Raw genomic sequence first — 13,387 nt, 5'->3', positions numbered from 1 at the left:
TGGAGTTCATTATGCAAATGAAGTAAAGAAGTTCTGTTTTATTTAGTGAGTCTTTTTTTCTTATTGGCAGCAATATCCAAAAGTGGTGATCAGTTTTATTAATAAAAAATACAAAAATATCTGAAAATAAATGTGTATTCATTATTTTAGAAGCATGTCTGACTCTATATATTATCAAGCAAAGATGCAAAACATATTACCAAGAAAAACATTCCTGTCCACAGTCACCTTATGCGCATAACCTCCAATAACAAATTAATTCTGCTTTACAAATAGCCAATAATTCCAACACAATCAATTGTTAACAAAAGGTCAGATTTCTGTCGCGCTATATTTTCAAACATTCGGGATACTTCCTCACTTTTCACAAGTGACACGTTCAACTAAATCATTACTTCATGTGGCACAGCAAAGTGCTTCCTTTTCATAATGAAAGAATAAACTTCCAGGTTTGGAGGAATGAGGAGGAATAAGGACGCGGAGATGTCCGGAACTCCGCACCAGTCAGGACGCACGCATTTGGATTTCGGGATGTATTTTAAGCTCCATATAACTTGATAGTTACAGTTTTTATGCAGTGACAATTACAGTGGCGTGTAAAAGATTATATGACGGAGGATATTCATACATTCCACACACAGTTCAATCATAAAACGAGCCTCTTTGAACGCGTGCGCGCCCGGGTGAATACTTCAAAAAGAAAGAATCATCAGTATTTCTAATGTTCCTGACGGCGACTTTCAGCCCGTCTGTTCCTCTCAATAATGTGTTTTGCGTGGCAGAATAAGATACTTAAAAATTCTAATGATGCCTCCGCAACATATCTACAACATCCACAAGCCGTGGACATCATCACCGGTGAAGAGTGAAGTACTGAAGGTGTTTAACACTTACCGATCAGCATCGTGCGTCCAGGACCGTATCCGCGTCTCTCCAGCTCGGCGTGTCACCGTGCGTAAAAACGGTAAAATTTTACGCACTTTTATCCCCAGAGAGAGGACATGCACTACGCACAGGTGCGAACCCGACGCGTCCTGTAGTTGTAAAGAGTAGAATCGATTCCGACTGACTTGTTCTCCTCTCTTGTCTCTGTAATGACAACTATTTCTTTGCGATACTGTATCCTTTCTTCTCCGTCTTTGGTGACCAATCCCCGAGAAATCTCAGATCCTATTGATGCGCGGTATCCTCAGTTAAATCCTATTGCTCGTGCTGCTGCTCCGCGTGGCCTGAAGGAGGCGAGGAATGGGGCTGGGTGTAGTGCCTGTTCCTTCTCTCTCCCTCCCTCCCTCCCTCTCTCTCCCTCTCTCTCTCTGAGCCCTCTATCCTTGTCATCCCTTTCTCTCTGTAGTCCTACCTCGTTCCTTCTCTCTGTGAGCACCTTTTCTCTTGACATGAATGCACAGATGGGGAAATAAGCTGCCATTTTTCCACAGTCTTCACTACTTGGCACCACATTAGCCCTCTTGTCAAACTTATTGTCTTACAGGTCAGCATTAACTGATGTTTGAGTCATATGCATGCCCTGCCAAAGCAGAGAGCGATACAAGAAAAACACCAGGTGTAGTGGGAAGCACTGACAGGCTTCAGGTGGCAGAAGCATGATAGGAGCACTGTTAACATTAAGGGAAAGAAAAAGAATATTTCCTGAGACAGGTTTCCAGTCGTGCTCTCATAAGGATGATTTGTGTGCACTTGTCAAGGCAGCTGCCTTGTGTGCGCGGCAGTGTGTGAGTGAGATCGACGGGAGAGTGACTGCAAGTGATGGCTTCTCTCAGCCATCTCTCTTGCCAGTCTGCTCCTCCTTTGTGTCTCTTCTTGTCGATGCATAATTTGAAGAAGCTGACACATATTCGGGGATTCGGAATTGGCTCGAGAGCACAGAGAGCCGGCTCGTATTAAATTTCTGTTTGTTCGAATGGTGTGTGTGCGTGTGTGTGTGTGTGTGTGTGTGTGTGTGTGTGTAAGCGTAGATAGTGGGTTGAAGAGCCATGGTGCAACACTAAGCTGTCCTGGAGCCACGCCAAAGCACATCTCCCAGGGTGCTATCAGGAACTTAATTACAGCATTAAATTGCTCCCTCTCTGCTGCTCGCCCGCTCTTAGTTCACTTCCCCTTCTTTTCCCTGTTCTCCCCCATCCTCCTCTCTCTCTTCCTCCTCTCCTCAAACTGTGTATCCATCTAATGTTACACTTGCCTCTCTCCGTCTTATCTCTTGTTGCTCTTTTCCCCCTCTATTGCGCTTGCTGGTTGGTCAGAAATGCTGGAGCTGCTGTTTTCACCTCATAATTGTGGGAAAGGGCCTTCAAAATGTGTCTCGCTCGTTCCATCGACTGTGCAACCAGAAATAATAAAGGCTCGTCTGCCGTCTCTGTATTTTCTAATTTCATACTTGCATATCAATAACCTAGTAATGATGCAGTGTATCAGGTAGTTTGTTGTGGTGTGGTGAGAGTGTGAAAGTGGAGCATGGCAGCAGAGAGGGGTGGTAGAGAGCAGATTGCTGATGGAGAGTTCCCTTTAAGCATGAAATATTGCCCCCGACAGAGTGTTATGTGGGGTGTGAGCTACCTTTCCCCTTAGATCCAGGTTTCTGTGTCTTTCCATTCGCAGAGGCAGCAGTGGACGCAGAAAACTGTCCCCCGGGGCAGAGTGGAGGACACGGGGGCAGCTGGGCTGTCCGGCTGCCTCATGCCAACCATCGGCCTGCTGGCTGGCATGCCAGAGCCGGGACTAATTAGAAACACGGGAAGGGCTCCAAGCTTTCCCATCAGTCAGCCTCAGCCAAGATCATTTGTTTTAACCGTTTGGTCGTGTATATTAAAAGACGATCACTCCGCTGGAGGAGGAATACACGGTTACATCGCTCAGTCATTACCTCTGCAACATTGTTCATTTTACAACAAATGACATTTGTATACTAATCATTTGCAACAGTAAATATGTTTAGAGTAAAACATAATACTGCAGGGTTACCACAATCTTTTTTAAGTGCTTTTGTTTGTTGCCAAACGTGCAGGTCAGGTGTCATAGTCCTGCACTTTGCATGCCCACTCTGATCCCTATGACTTACATGCGGTGCATAAATGTAGCTACTCTAGAAACATGATGCCAGGGAACATAATCCGGACATTATAGTTTTAAAATGGTCTTACATTTGTTTTTAGAAGAAGATTACACGATATGTTAATGATGAGGTTAAAGAGATAGCTCACAGATACAGTAGTTTTAGAGAAGTTTACTGCTTTTGAGTCAGAAACTAATAAACACGTTAGGACTGACCTTCTTTATGTATTTGTTGTAGTCGGAGGTGATGTCAAACAGCAAGATGAGGCTATCTTGGCTCAATTGTTGAGTGTCTAAGAGATCAAATAACACAATCCTGATCCTTTAGGCGTCTAGGAATAAGACTAGCAGGTACACGAAGGGGGAGGGGCCTCTTCTGTCAAGCTTTGTTTGAGTGGAAGACAAAAGTCTTGAACTTTAAAACCCTGAACTAAGGCAAGGTATTAGAAAACATGTCAATCACAACATTAGATCAGCTCACTCCAGATAATCTTTTAAGACCTAATACTAAATTGACTGACGTAATGTCCCATACAGTGCATGTCCCAAGTTTGTTCAGGATAATATTTGTCAGGTGAGAAACTGCTGTAATTTGACACGCTTAAAAGCTCTGTATTGTTTTAACACACTTGCTCACTTCGAGTTGCCACAGTGCAAGTACTAGCAATGCATGTGAGGTCCACAGAGATAATCTGCAAAGCATGATTTGGACTCTTAATGAGTGGAATCTGCAGCTAACACGGCTTGACTTTGTTAAAGCTAATGGTATTTACCGAGTTGCCGAGAGCCGAGTATCTATGGTGATGATTGACGGACCCTGGAGAGAAGAGAAGGTCAAGCTGTCACAGTTCCAGTCTCACCAAATTGTGTTGTCTTTCCACAACTCTGCACTTTTCTGTCTGCGAACACGAGCACGAGTCATCGCTGGATTTCAATGAGAGATTTGTGATAAACGTGATGTACGGAAATTGTAAGGAAAAGAAGGTAAGGTGGAAACTACACAAGAGGTAAGTGACTTGTAATTATCATGCAGTGTGTGTTCGCTGTTGCGTGCTGGCGCTGTCACCACGGTGGGCCGGGTTGGTTCGGGTGGGTGTGTGACAGCGAGGCCAAGAGACCTGAGGGGAGGAAGGAAGGGGAAGCGTGAAATATGGAGATAGCTGCTGTCACCTGAGAAGATGACAGGGCTGTGCAAGTCTAATACCATGTGACATCTTTTTAGCGGTGGCATCTGGGCATCTCTGCAACATCCTCCCACTCACCTCGCCCTCCCTCGTCTGCCGACGTTCTCCTCACATATCCCAACTTGCATTAGTGAGTTAACAGGTGGCAGCAAAAATCCCCAGAAATCCTTTCTTTGGTGCTGATGTGAAGTTCATCTCGCCGTCTCTCAGGAGCCGCCCGATCAATACCCGTCAAGGTGTGACAGCCTCGTAATGTCCACCTTTTTGTTTTCCAATACGCAGCGGTAAAGCAGGAGCGTGAGGAGAGTGACACAGCTGTGTGTGAGGAGCTGCTGTGTATAGGAGAATCTGGAGCTGTGTGGTTTACTAAACAAGACACATGCTGTAGCTACTGCTCTGGACTAATGGGTGTTGAGACACAGCTGTAGATTATCTCCGTTATTCTGCAGACATCATTGTAAATAAGGCAATTAGCTGGTCAGTTTACAGTGTACGCGCGCGGTTCACCATAAATACAACAAAATAGTCGACATGCACACAGCCAGGCTTTATGAGCCTCCGCTTTATAGTATAGGAACGTATGACAAATGCAAATGAGTTTGGAAATGGTGTTTTTCTGATCCGAACCACATGCCAGGATGTAATGAGTGACAGGCTAATTTATGAACCATCAAAGAGGAAAGCTAGCCCTGCCTCTTTGTCTGCTGTTCCGAGCCACCGGCCTCCTCAATTAGAGCTGGCGCTGCCAACCTGCCACTGAGGCCCGACTAGGTAATGACTGGCAGCAGCACACAAGGCAAACAGCCATCTATCACTCCGTCTCTCTCGCTCTAAACTAACAATTTTCCTTTCTCGCTCTCTCAGTCCCCCTACTCTAAACTAACAGCTTTCATTCTCTCCCCCCCCCCCCCCCCCCCTTTTCTTTCTTAACCATCAGCTCTCTCGCTGTAAAGTAAAGTCTTTGTCTAAAGTAAGCTTTGGACATTCTTACTTCTCTTCTTTTTGAAAATCTGACACTAAGCTCTCACTCTCTAAATTGGCATCTCTCTATCGCCCTCTTTCTCGGTGCCTCGAGCAATTTGCTTATTCATTGGCATATTTTTTCCACTTCACTATCTCTCAAGTAGACCACAATCTCTCTCTATACCCCACACTTCTCTTACTCTCTTTCTCTGAAGAAGAAAAAAACAATCAAATGAATGGAAGAGCATTGGGAAGGAACGCCCTCGATTCGTAACGGCTCGGCCGGCTACCTGACTGACTGAGAGACTGAGAGACTAACGAACTACGTGACAGGAAGACTGACAGGAGGTTGGAAGTGGACAGAAGGTTGACAGTGAGCAGCCAAAGTAATTTAAGATGGGTGGACAAGAAAGACAGATGCTGATGGGTGACAGTGTACGATGCCCCAATCATATAATAGCACCTGAAGGCAGCACACAGTGTGTGCTTTAGGTGATAAGCTTGCTTGTCAACTTGCACATGAGAATATTACTCGTGTGTTCCCTGAAAGATTACTCTAATCACCTGTAACGCCTTCTCTTAAATATGTGTTTTCTCTTCTGCTGACCTTATCAAGCCCAAGAACACTATTGGACAGGTGACCACAAACTGAACACATGTGATAGGTAGATAAAGTACAGAAGGGCCTTGTTACGACACTAAATAATAAAATACATAGGGTTATTATGTAAGCTTTAGGTCAATTAGACTCCAGAGAAAGTTTCTCTTAAAAACAGTTTAATATGCTGAATAATTCATTTATCAATGTTTCATAAATAAGAAACACGCCATTTGTAAGAAGAGCATTTGGGTTGCCAGGTTGTTCAAACATCCATTATTTAATTCAACACTACTTACCTTGTGTATAAGAGCCGCAGAGCGTCGGACTAAAGGACATTTATTAACACATTATTACTGCAACATTTACAACTCAGGTGTACACCCCCCTCCTTTGTCCTGTTAGATAGTTCCCTCTAATAATCCATCACATCTGGAGTTATTAACGTCGCAGTAATAACTTGATAATAAATGTACTTCGGTTCAACACTTAACTGGTGACGTTACTGATGGATGAAGGAACTGGCAACTTATTAAACTCTTTTTAAAGTGTGCTGTGTAGAATAGAGAAGCATATTATTGTAAGTATAAATGATTCATGGCCAGGCCTGTCAGTTTTGATTATGAGATTTCATATGTACAGATAACATAAGGTTTTGATCCACCAGGCTTCCTCATGTCGTAGCCAATGGCTGGTGAGACTGTATGCAGCTAACAGTCGCTGCAGTCCAAAAATAACTCTGGCGACGGCAGATATGTTAAGCTGATAATATTTGAAATTCTTGAAATAATGCATATAAAAGCACTAACATTTGTCTGTTACTAAAAGGTTTTCTTATAGCAGATGTCGTCACCTATAGTGTGACACATTTATTACTTTAAAAAATGGAGCAGATAAGTGTCAAAAACCTTGAATCATGTAAGTTAACCCCAGAACTGGGACATGCTGTCATCTCAGCATGACACTGCAGAGAGGTGTGTGTGTGTGTGTGTGTGTGTGTGTGTGTGTGTGTGTGTGTGTGTGTGTGTGTGTGTGTGTTGTGCACATAAGCGCTGCCACCTGCACATTCCTCATCTCGTCACAACAGGAGAGAGGATGCCCCATTTAGCATCACTGTCACATATGGTTTCACAGACAGACAGACACAAGAAGAGACAGAGTGAAAGTGTGAGTGTGTGTGTGTGTGTGTGTGTGTGTGTGTGTGTGTGTGTGTGTGTGTGTGTGTGTGTGTGTGTGTGTGTGTGTGTGTGTGTGAGAGAGAGAGAGAGAGACAGTTGTAAGGAAATAGGAAGATGGGTTCCCTAACATAAATAAATCATCAATGTGTTTCGCTGCCTTGGCTGAGTTCACGAGTGGAAGATGAAGGAGGGAGCGGGATGAGGAGGAGGTGAGGGAAGGCGAAACAGATCAGGTGGAGAGGGGAAACTGCTGGCTGAGGGGAACGGCAGGCAGGTGGGAATCCTAATGTCTGCTTCGTGCTTCAAGTGGAATAGAAAACACAAGAGCGTCTACTGACGTAACTGCTGCCAAGAATAACCGGTAGCTTTTGGCTGAATGGAAGATATGTGTGAAAACTCATCGCACAATTTCATATTGTCATGTGAAAATGTCTGCATGTATTTGGTTTCATGTTTACCCACTCCTGCATTCCCTCAAACGCCTGCAGGAAAACCACTCACTGCTGTCGTCGTCCTCGGGAAGTTTATGGTTTAGAGTTACATAGCTGTAACACGTTATGAGCGTTCAGATCATCTTCAAGGCAGAAGCTCTTTTATAGGCTGTTAGTCCCACAGTGCATCATAGGGATGCATAACATAACAGTGGTCATAAAGAAAATTAGCTATAGAGACCAAAAACAGCTGTAGCAGGCTGTAAACATGTTTATTTATTATGTTAAATTGGGCATTTTAACATGTGGGTCTATGGGGACTCACTTGCTTTTGGAGCCAGACTCAAGTGGCCATTCGAGGAACTTCTTTTGCCGCTTGCGTCGGCTTCATTTTCAGGAAGTTGCACAAGCAGCCCTTCCTGATTAATCGTAGTTAATACGGTGCCCACAGTCGTATCTCCGCAGCCTCCGCAGATCTGGAGTAGCTACATGCTACATGCTACATGCTACACCTTTAATGCACAACTATAAATCAACCTTTGTTTTCCTTCTTTTGTTCCTTCTTTCATTCTCACACTCCCAAGGCCAGTGAGAGTGACTCATGCTGTACAATGAATGAATAATGCTGGATTGTACTTTTATTCCTTAATTGCTGCCTTGGCGCTCCACACTGTAACTAAAGGGGTTTTACATTTAATTTTATTTTCAGAGTGAGTTCAGCTGTGTTGCTGCACATGAGAAAGAATCCGAAAAGGAAATAGTGTTGAACTTTAGCCTCGTAACGCATTATTATTACTATTATCATTATGTTTTTCAGCAAGGTGCAGAAATGGAAGACTTGTTCACTCTGTATTGTCAGGTTGATGTAGAGCTCCTATGCGAGTCATTTGGGAAAATACATAAATCAATCTCTTATTTATTATCAGTGGAGGAGCTCCAGGCTGTACATTACCTCACATTAGCTCGTGGTATTCTTCCTTTCTGGGTTTTGCGGGGCTACTCATGTTCACGCTGATGAGTGCCCGATCTATAACGCATTAAAAAGAAATACATACATGTCTACAAATGCTTTCATATTTTCAAACTATTGTCTTGAGGCTACACATGAATTACTCCTTAAACATGTATTCCATTATTATATTATGGATATGGTAATCAGAAAGGGCTAATCACTTCCGATTATACACTTTGTGTGTGTGTGCGTGTGTGTGTATAAAAAGAGTAAATATATTCAGGCACAGCTCTCAAAATCTTTGTACATTTTGGTGGTATTCACCTTGAAGAGCTTGTGTCTTTGGGTCCAATAAATAATACAATAGACAGTGGATGCGAGTGTGCTCGTTGACAAAGATAAAGGGAAGGAGAGTCATTGCAGAGGCATAATGCTGCTTTGTGCACTGAAGATAAGGCTATTCAGAGTTGAAAGCGAGGACTTGCACATAGGCTAATAAATGTGGCTGGTGACCGTCCTCAAAATCAGCAAGGTCAACTCATCTGGGTAAAGTGAAAGTAAGGGGCCATGTGAGGTATCTTAGACACTAAACAATGACAGCGACATCACTTGTGGGCGCATGTGTTTAACATTTGTATCTGTCTAATGAGAGGAAAGAGCATTACATCGGCCTTTTTTCAACCAGGCTTTGTGCTTTAGAGGAGCATCCGTGCAAATGTTGTGCACTTGAAACAGCCGCAGAGAGACGTTACGGCAGCAGTGTGGTTACTGTGTTCCACACGTCCAAACTGCTGCAGGAACGACAGTAAAAACCAAAGTACTACAAAGAGCAAAGCAAAGGAGCTCTCTGGTGTTGCCCGTCAAATTTACACAATGTGACAGTATGGAAGCAGACCATCAGACAGAGGACGGAAAGAGAGGCACAGGGAGGAGGAACAGCTATGATTTGAGATGCGGTTCAATCTAAAGGGATGTGAGGGGATATTGAAGGTGAGAGGGGAAAGAAATCCACTGAGAGGGAGGTATGCACTGAGCCACATGGCCCAGTGGAAACACTGGGGTTTCGTTCTGCCCTGGAAATATGACAGCGTCTGACGCACCTGATGGTAAGCCTGGAAAATCAGTAAAAAGGGGGCCGTAAATGTGAAAGGCTATAGGGTTCGGGCCTAGGAAAAAGCCTGTATATGCAAGCTGTATCTCCCTGTCGTCTCCCTTCACACCGAGGCCAAGTTACAGCCCCAACCGGCCCATAACCTCACTCTGCCCCGTCTGCGAAGACCTGCTGGAAGGAACAACTCTGCAAGGAGAGACCCTGCAAGACATACAGCACAGATATAATAAATCACCTCATCTTCAGGCAACTTTGGTAAAAAAAGTATGATTTTGCTTTGCAATGTTTAGTTTTGAGATCTAATTTAATTTAATAATAAAATAAAAATGTTTCAAACACATTATCAAACAGGAATCAGCTGCGAATAAACTATTTCTGAAAAATTCCATAAAAATATTGTGTGTTTATACACATATAAGTATATTTATAAAAATGTCTGAATGTGTATCGACCAATTTTAATATTTCTTGACATTCCTACTTGTGAATAAAATATTGCCTGCATTTATCAAACAATAAAGCATTGGCTAACCATAACTAATTGAGTTAGTAAGTTAGTTAATTGATTTATTAAAGGAACAAATGAAAGAACATAGGGTTAATATGGTTTATAGATTATTGAGAGTTTTTACACTGTCTTCTTGCAGTGGAGGCTGCTTTCCTCTGTCTATGTCATGTTGGACCCACCTGTGCATATTTGTGTGTGTGTGTGTGTGTGTGTGTGTGTGTGTGTGTGTGTGTGTGTGTGTCCATGTCCGTGTCTGTGTTCCTGTTTGGTTGTGGCAGCCGAAGCATGTGGAGTTAAAGACAATGGCACGAACCTAAAGGTCTAGAGAACAGGCATGCTGAGATTCATTTCACTGCCATTCAACCGGATAAAATATCACAGCAGTCGTGGCCTGCACCCAAAGTCACTGTGTGTGTGTGTGTGTGTGTGTGTGTGAGTGTGTGTGTACATGTGCGCAAAATCTGCCCGTCTGTGCATGTGTGTGTGTGTGTGTGTGTGCCAAGGTGTTGTGGGTCTTGTCTGTGATGTGCCAGACGGGGCTATGGTTTCTGCCTCTGCTATTGTGAGGACACATCACCTCGCTGCCTTCCTGTTTCTCCCCATCACATCCAACTCCCCCCCACCCTGCCCGCTCGTCCCTGCACACCGGGTCACATGGGTGCTGTGGGCAGTTTCACGTTCCATCATTTCCTGTGGCTGCCTGTCAGGGCGGATCAGGGTGCCACGCGACTCTAATGCTGACTAGCTGAGACAGCTACGCTCTGACTGGGAGGGGTCTACTGGACCGAGCACAATCTGCAACCACCACCCCCTCCTCCGCACACAGACGCACAAACACAAATAAACAAACATGCACACACTGTGTAGAGAACAAACCACATAGCAACAGTGTATGAGCACCACTGTGCAAATCCAGTGTGTATGCATGCGTAACACTACAGGACAAGTAGGAGTCATACCAGAGGCACAATGATGCATCATAAAGCTGGTGGTGTTGTTATGGTACAAGTTAGAAATTGGGACTTACAATAAACATATTCATAGAATAATTGCAGGCTGACTGACAAACATAACACCAGTAAAAGCGCAGTTTTTCATTGACAATGTTTGGATGGTGCACACTGTGTAGTTGACTTGCTGCGGGTCAAAAAAACAACAGCACAAGGCCCGCCAGCAGATGGACACAATCAAGTCAGGACGAGCGAACAAATAAATGATAAAGCCACAAAGTCAGTGAGAGGCAGTAAGAGAATGATATTGTACATATATATTCATATTGCGATGTGGACTGGAGGAGGAGATGGCCTGTTATCTGGACTATGTCACAACTTATACCTGCACACCATCTGTGTGTGCTGACGTGGACATGTGTGTGTGTGTGTGTGTGTGTGTGTGTGTGTGTGCCTTGCACTTGCATGGGTGAACTCATCATCAAGAAGACCCAGGAGAGACACACGCCTTGGGTGTGTGCATACACAAAGACAGACATGGTTTTATATGATAAAATGCCTCTTAAAATGAGACAGAGCAAGTGTCGGGATAAAGAGCGGCAGGCCGACGAGAACACACAGAATGAGAAAGTGTTTGACAGAAACAGGTTAACAGTGTGGAGAGGAAGAGAGCGCAGGAGAGACTGACAGACACAAGAGTTCGGATAATAGATAGAGGCAGTGACAGAGAGTCAATGCGATGGAGAGACAATAGACAGATAGACGAACTCTGGCCCTGACTCGAGCAATCCATCCGTCATTTCATACACTGTGTATCCTCTTCATTCATTTAAATAACAATTACTCATAGAGGAGACAGGATTGTCCAATGCTACAAACCACCGCATTTAGAAAGGATTTAAGTTGAAGAAAAAGGTCGTGGTAGCATTAGAGTAGAAGTTTCTTTGTCAGATACAAACTTAATTGCTAAGAAACTGGAAGCCAATACATCTAATCTAGACCTAAACATTAATGGTCCTCATTGGGGGCAGTGTATAACCTGGAATAGGCCTGATGGGGTCTATACTTGGTCTCTATGAATGGATATCTACAATAACAATTTTCTCAGCAGAGGATCCATCAGGCAGAATACAACCAATGATACAGGTCTATGTACATATTTGGAGGGCTTTGACCTGAAAATGTTTGTGAGTGCACACACTGGATCTTTTATCAAACTAAAGCTTGATGTTTTATAAAAATAAAACATAGTCCATGCCGCATATTGTGCAATAAGCATAGTGAGAATGTGTGAAGAGTGACCGGCAGGCCTGAGGGGTGTCTGGATGGCCAGGAGAGATTAAAACTGCATCGCTCCACCAGCTCCTCGGGCTCATTACTCCGCTCTGCTTCTGTTAGCAAGCGTGAGAGGAAGGCACGATGACCAGTGACCTCTTCTGAAGAGTGTCTTGATTCATCTCAGTGGTGGGAAATGAATGGTGCAGCCTGACACAGCGAGTTGCGGTGACACACTGTACATGCCAACAATCACCACAGTGCAGCGTGGCATCTGCCAGCCATTTTAAATGCAGCTCTTGACAAGCCGGAATGGAAGAGGAAACAGGAAAGACGCATTCAGTTTCATGGCAACGCGCTTGTCAGTTCGAGCAGGGAGAGAAACGGCGGTAAGGGAGAGCAAAAATCGTGGGTATGATAGTGTGTCATGACATGAAGCTGCACAATAGCTTCATCTTTTAAGCAGCTGGAAGTCCATTCCCCGATTACGGCTCTGTAAGGAGGATGCAGGATTAGCGAGACGGAGCAGAGAAGAGAGGATTGGGGAGTGGTACGTGACTGACAAATACTTTATTTTACTCTTCAACAGTCACTACTCTGTTCTCAGCCACTGCGGGTAGATCTGACACCTGTTTTGTTGACACAGAAAAGCCTCAGACTTGGGAAAAACACACAACCGTACAGCAGGTCTCACATGCAGCGAAGAACCTTCCACTATTAATTCAAAACACTGTTAAATTCCTGGGTTAAGTGGAATCAAACAGATCAGCCGGTGCGGGGCTTGGCAGGAATGTCACAGGAGCACGATCACTTTGGCAGGTATTCCCTAGGATGATTTGTGTATCCCAAGGGGAAGTCGGGACATTGTTGCCATGCTCCCGTGAAATTCCCTCTGTGCATTCTGGGATTGTGCCCTTCCTGTGTGCCTCTCACACATACAGGGTTCCAAGGCCATTATCGACCTGTGTGTGTGTGTGTGTTTGTCTTCCAGACGTTAAGAGCTATTGTTGGCCTGTCTTTAAAACCGATTTTCTGATAAATTACTCTGGAAGGCACCACAACAAACACCACAAGGGTTTGAAAGAGATTATTATCATACCGCTTTACTTTTCATGGGATTCTAATTTAGGGATGTATTAGCATGGCTGGAAACTGTTTATTACCTGGAAAAC

The 13,387-nt window shown here is 44.1% G+C and overlaps 1 protein-coding gene across 2 annotated transcripts in view; it reads right to left on the bottom strand.

Moving 5' to 3' along the window:
• znf385c (zinc finger protein 385C) overlaps positions 1–13,387 on the bottom strand; it is a 127,567-nt gene that overhangs the window by 44,630 nt on the left and 69,550 nt on the right. The window contains exon 1 of one of the 2 annotated variants that reach the window (XM_029437604.1): positions 895–1,203. The exons of the other annotated variant lie outside the window; for it this stretch is intronic. Within the exon in view, the coding sequence (XP_029293464.1) occupies positions 895–904 (10 nt within the window). The 5' untranslated portion in view covers positions 905–1,203. Of the gene's footprint in view, positions 1–894; positions 1,204–13,387 lie in introns of those variants that run through there. 2 annotated transcript variants of the gene reach the window in all.

The sequence above is a fragment of the Cottoperca gobio genome, chromosome 8 (genome assembly GCF_900634415.1).
Source record: "Cottoperca gobio chromosome 8, fCotGob3.1, whole genome shotgun sequence".
NCBI lineage: Eukaryota > Metazoa > Chordata > Actinopteri > Perciformes > Bovichtidae > Cottoperca > Cottoperca gobio.
The sequence above is the reverse complement of the archived record's forward strand: the minus strand, read 5'-3'. Positions and strand labels throughout refer to the sequence as shown.